Below are 15,044 nucleotides of genomic sequence, written 5' to 3' on the forward strand. Positions count from 1 at the left end.
GACACAGATGTAGGACGACAACAAAGTTCTACTTGATCAATGTTATGTAACAAAAGATGTTAAATCAATTAATGCTATTAATGTTAGTGTTATTAATGTTATGTGTGTTATTAATGTTAGTAATACAATCAATGTTATTAATGTAATTAATATGATAATAATATGAATTTTATTATTGTTATTAATGTAACTTTATTGTTTGTAATGCGTTTCTATTTCACTCCCACATCCCAAAGTGTTTTTGACAAACGTTTGAGGTGTATGTGAAATCACGTGTCACTGAGTGTACTATGGTGTGTGGTAACTGCTGTGGAAATGAGGTGATGACAGTTGACCACACAGGAACGTCCTGTCAGAGACATAAAGACGCCAACAGAGGTTAACTACGCTGAATGTATGAAATTCTGTCACTCTGACCGGTGAGTTCTGGATATTAATATTATTCATAATTAAATAAGTGTGTGTGTGTGTGTGTGTGTGTGGTAATACATGGGACACTCTTTAAACACTTTCATTGCAATAGTTTCAGTACATTCTTGAACAGTCATCTTATCTATGACAAATATCAAATGTGATTTGTCGGGTATCATATATACACCTGTATGGTATATTATGAATGTATATTTATTTATTTTAACTATTTAAACTTTTTTTCTTTTTGAATATTTATTTTTCAATGTTGAAAAGTTCAGTATTGTTGGAATTGGTGAATCAATGTATTAAATAGATGCTCTAAGACGAAGAATAGATCATGTGTCAACAAAATAATCCACTTCATTTCATTTTTCAACTATGTAGATAAATATTTGAAATCCTCATATTTTGTAACCACATTCCTCATAATTTGACCTACAGAGAAGGGAACAAACATAAAAGTACTCTGTTGTTCTTTTTACATTCTACAGAAAAGAGGAAGACGGTGAAAAGGGGGAAGTGTGAGATTGCCTCGATCTGGAAACTTTCCTCGGTGTGGTCATAACAGATATTCACTTACAGAAGCACCCAAAAATAATTATTTTGAATCATCAATTTTTGTCTCCACACTGATTCATCGATCATAAATACAAAATGTTATCAGAGCAAAATGAAACCACAGGGTTGAACTTGACAATCCCGGTCCCTGGCGGCGGCGGCGGCTGCCCGCCTGTCGGTATTCAACTGGAGGGTTTGATCCTGCCGCCGGTCCTCATCATCGATGTCATCCTGGGGCTGCTGGGAAACATCGTGGCCCTGTGGATCTTCTGCTTCAAGCTGAAGGCCTGGAACACCAACAACCTGTTCCTCTTTAACCTGGTCATCGCCGACTTCCTGGCTCTGGTGAGTCTGCCGCTGAGGATCGACGCCTTGCTCAGGGGCCACTGGGTGTTTGGAGACGGCATGTGCCGGATCAACCTCTTCCTGATGTTTTCCAACCGCACGGCCAGCATCGCGCTCATGACCGTGGTGGCAATCTACCGCTACTTTAAGGTGAGGACGCGTTGCAAGTTACAAATAAATAACTTCCACCAATCAGTTTCCAGCCCACCCTCATGTCTGCCCACCTGTCTATGGTGTATATACTCCATGTCAGGTTGTCTTGCTCTCCACGTTCCACATGTTCCTTGTGTCCTACCAGTTTGTCCTGTTTGGTCCCTTACACTTGCCCCTTCCTCAGTTTTTTTTTTTTTTGCTTCCAGTTTTTTGTTATCAAAGCTCAATATAACCCACCTCCCTCATGATCTGCATTTAGGTCCTTTTTTAAAACTCTGAAGTTCTGGTAGTTCCCACACAACTAAACGTAATTGAGAAAAAACATGTGGAAATGCATTTTGTTATGGATTACATTTGCTCTTAATGTATCAAATTAGGCGGTGGACGAGGCGGTCAAAAGAGACAGGGCCTTGCCCGGGAGATGTGTGTCCATTAGAAGAAGTTAAAAACAAAGCAGAGCTGTAACTCTAAAACCATGTGATGTCATTATGATGTAAATGCTGCAGCGTCTCCGTCCTCTCGCTCCAGGTGGTCCACCCTCAGCACTGCTTTAACCGCATCACCAAACGCCAGGCGGCGGTGGTGTCGACATTGGTCTGGCTGGTGGTCATCACCCCTCGAGTTCCCATGCTGGCCTACAACCACATCAAGGGCAGCGGCGACAGGACCCAGTGCTTCTTCTTCACCTCCTACAAAGAGGCATCCCAGGCCCTCATCATCCTGGTTGCCATGCACCGCATCCTGACGGTGCTGGAGTTCGTCGTGGCAATGGCCATCCTGCTCTTCTGCTCCGTCCGGATCTCCAGGTTCCTGCAGCAGCGACAGATGGGGAATCCGGACAAGATGCGGAAGGCGATGCGTGTGTGCGTCGTCATCGTGGTGGTGTTCATAGTGTGCTTCCTCCCCACCACAGTGACGACCATTGGGGTGTGGGTCATCCGCTCGTACCGCCCAGGGGACTGTGCCTCCTTCTACACCTTCACCCAGCTCACCATCGTGTCTCTGGGGCTCAACTTCCTGAACTCGGCCCTGGACCCCGTCGTCTACGTCTTCTCCAGCTCCATGTTCAGGAAGGCCCTCTACAACTCACTGCCGCACCGCTGCAGGCAGGACGCTGGCAACAACTCGGCCTCCTCGTCGGGAAGTCAGTCCACCACCCAGCAGGAGCTGAAATCCATGTGAGGGATCAAACAGCACACCCTTCTAATGACTGTTTGCAATTATGTCTAAGTATTCTTGAATCATGTGTTTATTTTTTGGCTTTGAATCGCCTTGTTGTTGCTGAAATGTGCGATGGAATAAACTTGATTTGTGTCAATATTTTGCATTGAGTTGTTTTTTTTTGTTAATGCTTTCTTCACATCTGTGTTCATTTTCAATTTTTTACTCAAACGTACAACACAACAACGGCGTGTGAGGGCCATAGTTGGGCCAAATTCAGAGAAAGAATTCTAAAGTCACTACTTTATACATTATATTATAAACACCCATGTAACTAAATCAATGTATGTTTCCTATACATTCATTTATTTGTGGCGGCCCACCAGAATATTAACATTGATTTTATTTTTTAACTATTAAAATTGGGTAAAATCTCCCTTTAAAAGCCCTCTTTTAAAGGTCCCATATTATACTGTTTTTCCTCAGTTCCACACAGCTGTCAGAGGTCCAACAACACTGTAATCGATATGCATTGCCACAAACCCATCCGTGGTCCTGAATTTCAGCTGTTTAAAAGTTGCTCAAATGAGCTCTGCTGAGAACAGGCTGTTTCTGTGTCTGCACCTTTAAATGCTAATGAGCTCTGTCTGTCAACGCCTACATGGAGAGAGACGGAGACGATGCCGCTTACGCTAGCGGTAGCATGTGCCAATGTTTACGTGGATGTATCGCTATGGCTTGCCTATGTGGCTCAGGTGAAGTTGCTGGTCCCGTAGGGTTGGGACCGATCCTTTAACGAGGGTCAGTGTCGAGGCAAAGCCAGCTTTGTACTGACCCTCGTTACTGAAGCAGTCCAATGTGAAGTGGTTAGCACACACATACAAGCTAACTCAAACCATAGCTGGCACATTGTCATTAAAAATGAAATGCAACCACTGTCTCTTCTGTTGCTGGGACAGAATATAAGCACTTATGTTGATTTGTACAACCAACAACAGAGCAATTTGCATGTCTAGCTCTGAGCGACGACATTGTGAAACACTGCTATCTCACTGCTGTCTCACCGCAGGACACACCGAACTTCACCTCGGTGATGACCGCCCCCTCTTGGATATCTCCTATCATCAGAGGAGTTCGGCCTATGCAAATGACTCCCTTTGTTACGTAACAACAGGAGCTGAATCTGAACAACCTGTAGGAGCGCCGTTGTACCAGTGGGTGGGCTGCAGAGACCATGCAGGAGCTGCTTGTTTACCTCATTCTGGGAGTTGGCAGGCTCAGGGAGGACCAGTTTATAGACCAGAGAAAACTTGCTTTTCATAATATGGGACCTTTAATTCTAGAGCTCCGTGCAGAGCATCGGCCCTTCCCCTGCTTTTGCTCTGTCTGGCTCTGTCTCGGACCCGTCTGTGAATAGCCCCTCCTCTCTGTGCGCACACAGTGCTCATGGGCAGGAAGGATTGATCTTTGCTAGTAAACTGTGGAGCAGTCGCTTAAAGTGTAGCAATCGAGCACTCACTGTATATGTTTTTCACTTATGACACAAAGTGAAGCAATGGAGCTGTTATTTGTCACAATGTACTTGTCAATTGAAATATACAGTGGAGCACCTTATATACAGTGGTATTATTTAATAATTGATTTAAGAAAAGAAAAAGGCAAGTGCTGGATATTGTGTCCATAGGGCTTCAGTTTTAACATTTGAATAACTTTTTCATCTTCTTTGGACCCACACCGGTCTAGTTTAGGGCTTACGGACTGACTTGAAACTTCAGATCCTTTTCGAGTTGTGTGTGATGAACTAAGAGGTATTATCCTTTGGTCCTCTGTGATGGAGGATGTGCACCACCTAGTGGACAGCTCACCAACTACATCAGCTGATCAGCCTCGAAAAAGCATTCATCACTGATGTTACAATTTTTGAGGGGCTTTGTTGTTCGGGGTTGTTGGTCTCAGAATGATTTGTGGTTTGTTACTGTAGTAAGGAAGTGACAGAGAGCTTCGTCAGTCTTGGTCTTGGTCTTGGTCTTGGTCTCGTTTTGTAAAATGTGGTCAGAGTAAGTTTTTGGCCTTGGCTTTGTTTGGAGCCTTTTTAGAAAAATATGTTCATCTACAGCGAGAGACAAATGTCTTTCTGATCTGGCCGAATTGTTCCCTGAATTACAGAACTTTTGTTTGTCAGTTTAACAGATAAAGTTTCAGGTCCAAAAAGTCTAAGTGTACAGTAACAGAAACATTATCTCTGTGTGTTTGTGTGTTTGTGTGTGTGCCCTTCTTCATGGTTACAAGTGTGTTTCCACATCTTCATCTGAAATGCTCCATTCAGAATAGGATATCATGTTTTCATATTGTCATATTGGTGCTTGCAGAGGAATGTTACTGTACAGGAAGAAGACTCGAGACTCGTCCTCAGGTGACTTGGCAGGAATTTGGTCTGACGGCAGGAAGCAGCACGTTGTTGATCACTGAGCTCTGTACCAACATGAGATCTGTGTCTGGACTCGTTAAAATCACGCCTCGTTATGTCTATAGCAACATTAGTTCTCACAATAAATGGTTTGTTTTTTCTGCTCTGTTTCCACCAATCAGCTGTCAGCCCGCCCTCCGCCTTGGCTGACTATTTTTTCCATCAAGTCCGTGTCTGGTTGGTCTGTGTCTGGTCTCCTAGTCTCGTCTTGAGTCCATGTTCCTGATCAGATTCTGGTTTTGTCAGTTCAGTTCCTTTTGGTATTTGTTTTGCTTTTGTACTTTTTCACTGCATGAATGGCTTTTTGCTCCATGTAAGTTTTATAATTAAAGTTGCTTTGTTTAGTTTCACCTGCCAGCCTCATTTTATTGCTTTTGTGTCGTTTTCCCACCAACCATGACACCAGTTGCATCAGTTTGGCTTATTTGAATCTGATGTACGCACATTCCTGCTGTTCTGGGTTTCTACCAACACGACTGATGCACTAATTGGAAGTGGCTTTAGATAAAAGGATCAATGAAATGTAATGCGATGTAATGTGATGGTAGCGAGGCTGCAGTTGCAACGGCGAAAACCCCAAATGGTGACAGCCAAAAATGGTGAACTCGAAGCTTCAAAACCATCATCGTTACTTATCAGTCTGTGGTTTAAATGGAAGTGAAATAGCTGAACTAGTTCATTAGTATGATGTCATTGAAAAGGTGATAATAAAAAAGTGCATAAAAGATGTTTTCAGGTTTGTTGAAACGTTGAAGCTTCAAGTTTATTTGAAAATGTTACACATTTCTTAAAGTGTGAAGGAGAAAAGTAACAGCACACAGACATAGTAATAAACCAATGTGACAATGTTTGCTGTGAGTGCTGGTGATGATAGTGCATTTGAGTGTGCATGTAAAGGTGTGTCATGTGTGGAGGCATGTCTGTCGTGGGAGGAGTCAGCAGAAGGGACATAAATAATCTGCTAACATCACAGTTCATCACACCAGAGACTCAGCTGATAGACACAACTTAACCAGGTGAGAACTAAAAGAGACATGTTTTAGTGCTAAGTGACTGGACCCAAGAGCTTAAACGCAAAGATCCTGATCCAGTCTGATGGAGTCTGATAGTCTTTTTTCATTTAGGGGGAAATCAATATATAACCAAAACCATAACTAAGGACAATAAACAAAACTTACATATATATATATACATATAAATATATATATATATATAAATATATATATATATAAATTGATTGTGAAGTGATTGTTGTTGCTCTGTATCATCTTGTTAACTTTCAATATATATAATGTTGAAAAAAGTGCATATGTCAGGTAACTTATATATATATATATATATATATATATATAAATATATATATATATAAAATACATATGAGTCCATTTCTGGTTGATTGTGAAGTGATTGTTGTTGCTCTGCACTGAGATAAATAAAGAGAGGGTCATTTTCTCATTTACTTTTTACACAATCAGAGAGGAGTCTCCCCCTGGTGGCCAGCAGAGAGAATGCAGATTTAAGGACCTCCAGTATTGGCTTAATTTAAAAAATATATAATACCTCATTATGTCATATTTTATGAGCAATTTCTTCCATATCACTTCTTCCATATCATCTGTTACATGATTTCCAATCGTCAATCCAATAGTCAGCATTACTCCATTACATCAACTTTTTATAGAAGGACTCCTTTAAACCTTCATCAGGATCAGATGTTTAGAAAGTAGATAAAACAGATGCCACTTACCCCTCTCGAAAACTCTACTAACTGGTTTTGATCCCAGGGCTCTAAAACAACACATGTAGATGCCTAAAGCAACCTTGCAGGATGAGCAGACAAAAAGGAGCTGGTGTGGCAGCAACGTCTCAGACAGAGGACACACCCAGGTCTTCTATTCAGAGCTAGTCTGATAGCTTGGTTTCCGATGAAATGCTGTGTGGTCACTTTTCTCAGCAGGTTGGAGAAATGGCCTTAGATCTCATGGACGTTGCTGCTCTGGGTCGACCTTTCACCCTTGGAATGCTCTACGATGCTCGCAGAGATGTACTTATCCCAGGTAAGTCTTATTAAAATATTTCTAAATATATCTGCCTGATTAAAGGAACTTTAATTTATGACCAAAAACCAAGATGGTAACGACCAAAAATCAAGATGTGACGACCAAAAACCAAGATGGTGACCTCAAAAACCAAGATGGTAACAACCAAAAAACAAGATGATGGATGAAAACCAAGAACCAAAAAAAATCAGTCATATCTAACGTTAAAGTTGTATATCGTCTCAATCATATAATTGCTTATGAATCAGGTTCACTTCAAGTTTTCTCACGATACCAAAATTGAGACTTTGTCACCTAAAAACCTTGAGCTTCCTTTATTTGTATTTAAAGGTTGCAGCTGTACGTACAGCAGCTGTGTAGGAAACCATCTTCAGGCTTTAAATTAACAAGATTGTGATGTTTTGTGACAGGTTTGACATTGTGGGATGAAGAATCACTGCAGAAGAACATCACAGAGAGCTCTCAGCACAGCAGCAAGTTTGACATTTCTGCGTCCGACACCACCGAGTCCAAGGCCTCGCTGCTGGACGTGGAAGCCTCCCTGAAGGCCAGTTTCCTGGGTGGACTCATCGAGGTCGAAGGATCTGCAAAGTACCTGAAGGATCAGAAGAAGTTCAAGAATCAGAGCAGAGTGACTTGTCAGTACAAAGCCACCACTGATTTCAAGCAGCTGCTGATGATCGACCTCATGACCCTGAACCCGCGGCAGGTAGAGATCATCGAGAAGGGCTTGGCGACGCACGTCGTCACCGCCATCCTGTACGGGGCGAACGCCTTTTTCGTGTTCGACAGCGAGAAGCTGGATGCCGGCAGCGTGCAGGACGTCCAGGGCAGCATGGAGGCCGTGATCAAGAAGATCCCATCCTTCGACATTCGGGGACGAATTGAGCTCAAGCTGACTGACGAGGAAAAGTCGCTGACGGAGAAATTCTCCTGCAAGTTCTACGGAGACTTCATTCTGGAAAGCAACCCGGCTACTTTCGAAGATGCGGTGAAGACATACATACAGCTCCCAAGACTCCTGGGAGGAAACAAAGAGAACGCCGTTCCACTGAAGGTCTGGCTGATGCCGCTGAAGAACTTTTACTCCAAAGCCGTTGAGCTGATGAGGGGCCTCAGCGTGGGACTGGTGAGGAAGGCTCAGGACGCTCTGGAGGACCTGCAGCATGTGGAAGCGGCGTGCAACGACCTCATGGACGAACCTGTGCTAAGAGATTTCTCGCAAATTGGTGAAAAGTTGAGGCGGTTCCAGACGCTGTGCGTCCACTTCAGAGCGGCACTGGAACACAGCATGGCAGAGAAACTGCCGTCGATCCGGGCTGGCGAAGATGAGAGCAAACTGGAACGAGTGTTTGAATCCCGAGACGAGTCACCATTCAGCCACCGGAGATTAACCCAGTGGATGGACGATCAAGAGAGAGAGATCAACGTGGTGCAGTCCTTCGTGTCGATGATGGAGGGGCTACAGCTGGTCCCAGATCAGTCGGAGGTGGACAAGGAGGTTCTGGCTCAGGACATCGACGACACCCTGTGCTTCGTCTTCACCTCCCTGGGGAGCGCCGACTGCAGACTCGATGACATGGTCGATTACCTGGACTCGCGTGAAGTGGAACGTCCCGAGGAAGAGCAGTGGTTCTCCTCCAATGACGTGATCACCACGATGAGAGACAAAGCCGAGGTATTCCATGCAACCGCCAAAGGCCTGAAGAACAGCGGTGGATTCTGTTTCCTCGTGGTGGCTATTAAAAATGACAAGTACCAAGGAGCAAGCATCTACCATTACAGGAACGGCATTCTGGTCACCGACAACTTCTCGAAGCCCTTCATCAACGATGTGGAGAGGCTGACAGACAGACGGGATTTAATCTGGTGTAAGTTCTTTTATGGCCAATTCATACCATCGCCGTAAACGACTTCCACGTATACGTCCCAAAATAACATTGGCGATGCTCGCTTTGACAACAAGTAGAGCAGCGAGGGGCTGGCTAATCAGCTAGCTAGCAGTTACACAACATTAACTGCTGGGCATTACTTTAACGTTTGACTGGACTTTGCTGTTATGATAATGATAATGATACGCTAAGCAGAAGAATGAAGTTTGTTCCTTCATAGATAGATAGATAGATAGTTTATTTGTCATTGTACAGCGAGATACAACGAAACTTGTTTTAGCAGTTTCACTCCAAAGCAGCGATAAAAGACTAGTGGGATGTGTTGATGTGGGATTGCACAGTGGATGTATAGTGCTCAATGTCAGCATGTTCAAAAAGTTCCCACACAGTGTCCTCAAAGCAGTCCAGTGCAGATGAGGTTCCCTCTGTCCAGATAGTGTAAAAATGTACTCAAAGTAAAAAGTAATAGTATCTAAGGACATTTCTACTGGCTGTTTATTAACAAAGCTAAGTCAATCTCTCGTCTTATTAATAAGAATAACAATAATCGATAATTCCCGTCAAATGCATTAAAACTTAAGTTACGAGCCTGTTTAGAAAATGTGAGGAGTAGAACATACAGATATTAGTTTTAAAGTAATGTACAGCTACCTGAAAATCCTACTGAAGTATTGTAATTAAGTACTTAGTTCCCTCCTCATGAAAGTGGTATTATAACTTGAAACAACACAACGCTTGTCAACCTGACGATGCCGTCTGGTTCTCCCCCCAGACGCCCGGGATCTGACTCTGGACCCGATCACGGCCAACAGCTACCTGCAGCTGTCGGACGGGGACCGGAAGGTGAAGCGGGTGGGGTCGTGGCAGGCGTACCCGCACCACCCTCAGAGGTTCAGCGACTACTCTCAGGTTCTGTGCAGAGAGCCACTGACCGGCCGCTGCTACTGGGAGGTGGACTGGAGTGCTGGGAGCAGTGAGGACGTCTCTGTGGGCGTGGCCTACAGAGGCCTGTTCAGGAAGGGGAGGGTCAACCAGTGCAAGCTGGGCTGGAACCCCATGTCCTGGGCCTTCGGGCACCGCTGGTCCCCACCAGACCCCGTCCTCTACGCAGAGCACAACGCGCACACCAGCTACTACCCATTTCCTGCTACTGGTTTCACCCGACTGGGAGTGTATCTGGACTGGCCCGCCGGCACCCTGTCCTTCTACAGGGTCTCCTCCGACACGCTGAGCCACGTCCACACCTTCTACACCAAGTTCTCTGAGCCCGTTTACCCAGCATTCCTGATCTGGCGCAAGAACAACTTTGCCTTCCTGTCTCTGTAAACCTTGTCTTGAGGGTCCGTTCCCACAACAACGCTTTCAATGTCACACGCACACGGGGGGGCGGGGGGGGGGGGGAGTGATTAGAACACGACATTAACAACGTCTGATAACGGAGATAAGCTGTCCAAACAAACTCATCACTTTTTTTGGTAGCATTATCACTGTGATGTTGATGATGTATGACAACAAAGCGTTTGTTTTCTGAAGATGGACGCCTTCAGTAGGCTCTCTAGTAGAACGTGTCACTGCCACCTACTGGCCTGGCATTCATACTACAGCATTGAAGTGTTGTGCCTTTGGACAGTTTTCAAAATGTCATCTTGTAACAATCCCCCTGATTCTCTTTCAAGTAGATTATCACTATTTTGTTCGGAAACTACACAATATACTTAAGTTATATTTGTAAACTCATCTTAGTCGCAATAAACCCCATAAATCACATACACAACAGCAATCAAGTATAAACAAAAAGAATGATCTACAAACAAACTGTTTCCCAAAAGCCTTTGTATTATTCCAATAACTGTATCGGCAGATTAAAAAAACACCATGCACTTCAAACCAAACACTATAGGATTTTTACACCAAAAGTCCAAAAACACCAAAAAGGTATTCCGCCAAAAACACACAAAAAAAGTCCTTCCTTAGCAATGCATTGCACAAAAGGTAGAAAAATGGAGAGATCTCACCGGCAAGGCTGGTTCAAATATATTCCACCAGGGTATTTCTTCATTTTACTCCTAGGTTAACTCTTAATGTTTGTCTTGATAGCGTGGCCTTCTCAGGATTGGTGTGGGGGCTTTAAGATTACAGGATAACTCCAGTCCCAAACACACCACACATCTCTCCCCATCCACACCAAACATTTCTCCTTTGTTCAGTACCCGCTTCCTGGTACCTGTCCGTAGCTCCTCCCCTTGCCCTCTGAGGTCACTAGGTTTAAAGTCCCAGTCACCTTGTTGTCCTGTCATATACAGTAAAATCACAGTAGCCTGCATTATATGACTTTTAGACATCGACTTTAAGACATTTACATATATTTCGTACAATTTAGATAACACTTGTAAACTCATGTGGCTGTGTCACAATCTCAACGCGGAACTATTTTTAAAATGCAAAGTAAAAACGTTCCCGTGTTTAGCAAGACTGTTGTCGTGTAAACGCAGCCTTAAAGAAATACTTTCATCATTTATTAATACACTGAATACACACAATGGAGTAGGGAGAAAACATTAATAACTAAAAGCCCACAATGAATCAAACTAATAGAGTATTTAATATTATACCAACCAAAAATAAATATATTTATAGAACCTAAACCTGAACTCTCTGATTTTATCTTTACAAATAAAATGTTCTTTTAAATAAAAAGAAAAGCACAGAATCAGTAACAGGTTGTTTATTTCCTTTAACCATCACAGACCATAATATTCAGCTGTCTCCAATACACAACCGGTGTTTCGGGTTGTTAACAAATACTTTACTTTTACAAACAAACAGATCAACATTCATTTTTAGTTTTGTTGAGCCAATACAGTAACATCATGTTTTTAACAACCTGAACCTCCATTTTTCTAAGTTATCAGAGTCTTTGTGCAGGACCGACCGTCTTCCTGTCTTCCTTTCTTCCGTCACTCTCTCTCTTTCTCTCTCTCTCTCTCTCTCTCTCTCTCTCTCTCTCTCTCTCTCTCTCTCTCTCTCTCTCTCTCTCTCTCTCACTTCCTGGGCTTCTTCTCCATCTTCACCATGTCTGAGAACTCTGAGGAGGAAGACGTGTTGCATTCAGGGACCAAGTTATTAATGACTAACTAACAGTAGTATGCAGTATGTTGTGCTTGTGATGAGCTGAAATTTGGTGACTGCTGCCCCCGGTGGCAACTAGCAGTCGATGCACCACGGATCTAAAATGCAACAACAAAACCAGATGCTGACCTCTGTAGTCGATGCGTCCGTCTCCGTCGGCGTCCGCGGCCTGGATCACAGCCTCCGCCTCCTCGTCAGAGAGGGGAGACGATGGCGTCGCTGTGGGGACGGTGGACAGGATGTACCTGTGGATGGAGACACCGAATCAGCTGGACATATGTGTATTTGGTAGAAATAGGAATTAAAAGATAAATAAAGGATTTATTTTAATCCCAAGAGTCTCCGCGTTCATCTCTGATCCATCACCACCCAAAGGAATTCTGGGTCCAGAACTCTGAACTCAATATCTACTTTTTTTTAGATTTATAAAAACCATAAAAACATATTTCCCAGCTCTCTATCAGTAGCAACAGCAACAGTCCCAAACAAATGCAACATTTCCTCCCGTGTGTTTAAAATACCGCAGCCTTTGCATATATTTAATAAATATGTGTGACCTATTTCTGTCTCCAGGAAACGTAAGCAGGACTCGTACTTGATCTCATTCCACTCTATGTAGCCACTGGCGTCCTTGTCCAACGCCACGAAGGCCGTCCTGATGGCGTCCTCCTTCTGCTCCGAGGTCTCAAACTGCCTCATGTGGTCCAGAAACCTGCTGTAGTTGAAGCTTCCTGCAGGAGGACGGAGCAGAGGATCGGACAGTGAACGCACCGCCATGACACACACACACCCACACACACAGACACACACACACACACACACCCTGCGTTCTCATCTCCGGCATGTGGTCGATGTCCCTCTCCGTGAGGGCGGCGCCCATGGCCGACGCTACCTTCTTTACCTGTGGCCGGAAGTCGTCCTCCATCTTTGTCAGACAGATCAGCTGTTAGATCAAAGGCTGGAAGATAAAAAGTATGCTAAGTACATTTAGTTAGTTATCCCCTGCTTTCTGGTCTGTTGGACTCTAAATGGACCATAATGTAGGCTACTAAATGAACATCATGCTGGATTCAAGAAGACTTGAAACTAGAGATTGAGACCATAAATTCATGTTAACAAAGTTTACTGAGATAATAAATCAAGAGAGAAGTAGGGTCATTTTCTCATAGACTTCTATACAATAAGAGAGGAGCCGCCCCCTGGTGGCCAGCAGAGAGAATGTAGTTTTTCTATTGTATGGTTTTGGGCTCCACAAATAAACTCAACAACAACATCATCATCATCATCATCATCATCATCATCATCATCATCGTAGTCTTCCTCTCATCTTTTCCTCTTTCACACAGTTTCACATCATCGTTTGCCTTTCATCAAAGTTCTCGTTTCAAGCGGAACATCGCAGATCAAACGCTCTCCGTCTTCGCCTGGAAGTAAACGCGCGTCTTTAACATGTTTAGATGATGTCATCGCTCAACATTCACTGAAGAAGAAGAATCCGTTCTCTCTAATTTTTAAAAATCCAATATTTTGATAGAGAAATGTGCTTTGATCAGCTGGTATCAGTCATAATAAGATCCACTAATCAGAGCTGAGGAGCTGTGGTGTTTCAGCCTCCATTTCACTGAAACACGTCGGTGAAGATAAAAACTAATAATAAAAAGGCTGAAAGTTAACAAATGAACAGGAAGAAGAGCTGAATGAGTTCAGCAGACATTTCAAGTCACAGGTCCATCTCCTGGTCTCCCTTCGATCCGGTCCGGTTCTACTCACCACACCGGGTTCCTGTTGGAGAGCAGCTGATCCCCCCCCACCCCCCCTGTCTCTTATATACTGTGAAGCCGCACCCACCAGTGGCCTTGCACCTGTCTTCTTCTTGTCTTGGCGGGTAGACAGGACCCTTCCCTCCAGATGAACTGAGACCAGACCCCCCATTAGACCAGTTAATGGGGTTGAACTGGAGGGCAGACGCCCAACGGGGGGGTCTTCATGGTGCCGGTGCATCCAGAGGTGACCAGGAAGACTTTGTGGAAGTTACACAAGTTGTTCCTGAATGCATCGGAGTAACTGAGCATGTGCAGCTGTCGGCTGCAGAGTGATGGAGACTCCGGAGGGAGACGTTAAAGGAGCCTGCCTCTGCCTCCCCCCCTGCCCCCCTTCTGCCTCTCCCTCCTGCCTCCGCCCCCCCCCCCCCCACCCCTCCTGCCTCCCTCCTGCCTCCCTCCTGCCTCCGTCCCCCCCCCACCCCCCCCCCCACCCCTCCTGCCTCCCTCCTGCTCTGAGATGGAGGTTCACTGAAGACAGACAAATATCTGGACCAGCCAGGACCCCCCTTCTGACTGAGGTTCAGCACAGTTGGTAGAAAGTAACTAAGTCCATTTACAAAAGTACTCAACCAAGGTCTGCCCAGCGGGCAGAGAAACTCTCTCATTGGTTGGTTATTTTTCTTCTGTTGCCATGACGATGTCCACTTGTCATATACAGTCTGTGTTACTGGCTTGTATTGGTTGCTATATTAAAGGTGAACCAGCGTGACTGGAGTGTCTTCAGAGTGTCTAAATGTGGAGGAACTTCTCTGAATGAGGATCGGGAAGGCTCATGGGGGTCCTCAGTCCGGTTACACAGTCCTCAGACTGGTTACAGAGTCCTCAGACTGGTTACACAGTCCTCAGTTGGGTTAAAGAGTCCTCAGACTGGTTATAGAGTCCTCAGACTTACAGAGTCCTCAGTCGGGTTACAGAGTCCTCAGTCGGGTTACAGAGTCCTCAGGTGGGTTATTGTTGACAGAATTCATATTTTAACTTCTGCAGAGATCAATTTTTTAGCTCCTTTCTTGCATCGCTGTATTTTGATTCGATCTGCTCGGCC

General features: G+C 44.4%; 3 protein-coding genes across 5 annotated transcripts; 2 read left to right on the forward strand and 1 right to left on the reverse strand.

Annotated features, from left to right (window-relative positions):
• Positions 1–284: 284 nt before the first annotated feature.
• On the forward strand, positions 285–2,762 carry hcar1-3 (hydroxycarboxylic acid receptor 1-3). The gene is made up of 3 exons (XM_084040411.1): positions 285–419; positions 906–1,467; positions 1,999–2,762. Exons 2-3 carry the CDS (start codon positions 1,069–1,071, stop codon positions 2,650–2,652), a joined length of 1,053 nt encoding a protein of 350 aa, XP_083896537.1. The 5' UTR covers positions 285–419; positions 906–1,068; the 3' UTR covers positions 2,653–2,762.
• A 3,321-nt stretch (positions 2,763–6,083) lies between these two features.
• LOC311033143 (stonustoxin subunit beta-like) lies at positions 6,084–10,421 on the forward strand. 2 transcript variants are annotated; one of them, XM_084040366.1, is made up of 4 exons: positions 6,084–6,114; positions 7,053–7,155; positions 7,569–9,029; positions 9,823–10,421. In XM_084040366.1, the coding sequence occupies exons 2-4, from the start codon at positions 7,065–7,067 to the stop codon at positions 10,374–10,376; spliced, it is 2,106 nt and encodes a 701-aa protein (XP_083896492.1). In that variant the 5' UTR covers positions 6,084–6,114; positions 7,053–7,064; the 3' UTR covers positions 10,377–10,421. The 2 variants fall into 2 exon arrangements, with proteins under 2 accessions (XP_083896492.1, XP_083896491.1); XM_084040365.1 differs by lacking the exon at positions 6,084–6,114 and having other exon boundaries at positions 6,559–7,155.
• Positions 10,422–10,489: 68 nt separating this feature from the next.
• LOC311033175 (parvalbumin-like EF-hand-containing protein) lies at positions 10,490–14,296 on the reverse strand. Of its 2 annotated transcripts, XM_084040419.1 has the most exons (5): positions 13,950–14,296; positions 13,002–13,104; positions 12,775–12,910; positions 12,309–12,424; positions 10,490–12,135 (listed from the first exon to the last, which is right to left on the reverse strand). In XM_084040419.1, exons 1-5 carry the CDS (start codon positions 14,178–14,180, stop codon positions 12,092–12,094), a joined length of 630 nt encoding a protein of 209 aa, XP_083896545.1. In that variant the 5' UTR covers positions 14,181–14,296; the 3' UTR covers positions 10,490–12,091. The 2 variants fall into 2 exon arrangements, with proteins under 2 accessions (XP_083896545.1, XP_083896544.1); XM_084040418.1 differs by having other exon boundaries at positions 10,490–12,424.
• Positions 14,297–15,044: the final 748 nt, after the last annotated feature.

The sequence above is a fragment of the Eutrigla gurnardus genome (assembly GCF_963514095.1).
Source record: "Eutrigla gurnardus genome assembly, chromosome: 22".
Classification (NCBI taxonomy): domain Eukaryota; kingdom Metazoa; phylum Chordata; class Actinopteri; order Perciformes; family Triglidae; genus Eutrigla; species Eutrigla gurnardus.

Bases quoted from the DNA above. Each gene is read 5' to 3' on its own strand.
- LOC311033143 (XM_084040365.1), top strand. From the start codon at position 7,029: ATGCTGTGTGGTCACTTTTCTCAGCAGGTTGGAGAAATGGCCTTAGAT. The intron at 7,156-7,568 runs GTAAGTCTTATT...GTTTTGTGACAG, and splicing joins CAGAGATGTACTTATCCCAG to GTTTGACATTGTGGGATGAA. The intron at 9,030-9,822 runs GTAAGTTCTTTT...TTCTCCCCCCAG, and splicing joins CAGACGGGATTTAATCTGGT to ACGCCCGGGATCTGACTCTG.
- hcar1-3 (XM_084040411.1), top strand. From the start codon at position 1,069: ATGTTATCAGAGCAAAATGAAACCACAGGGTTGAACTTGACAATCCCG. The intron at 1,468-1,998 runs GTGAGGACGCGT...CTCTCGCTCCAG, and splicing joins CAATCTACCGCTACTTTAAG to GTGGTCCACCCTCAGCACTG.
- LOC311033175 (XM_084040418.1), bottom strand. From the start codon at position 14,180: ATGCACCGGCACCATGAAGACCCCCCCGTTGGGCGTCTGCCCTCCAGT. The intron at 12,911-13,001 runs GTGTGTGTGTGT...GTCCTCCTGCAG, and splicing joins GCCGGAGATGAGAACGCAGG to GAAGCTTCAACTACAGCAGG. The intron at 12,425-12,774 runs GTACGAGTCCTG...CTCCATCCACAG, and splicing joins ATAGAGTGGAATGAGATCAA to GTACATCCTGTCCACCGTCC.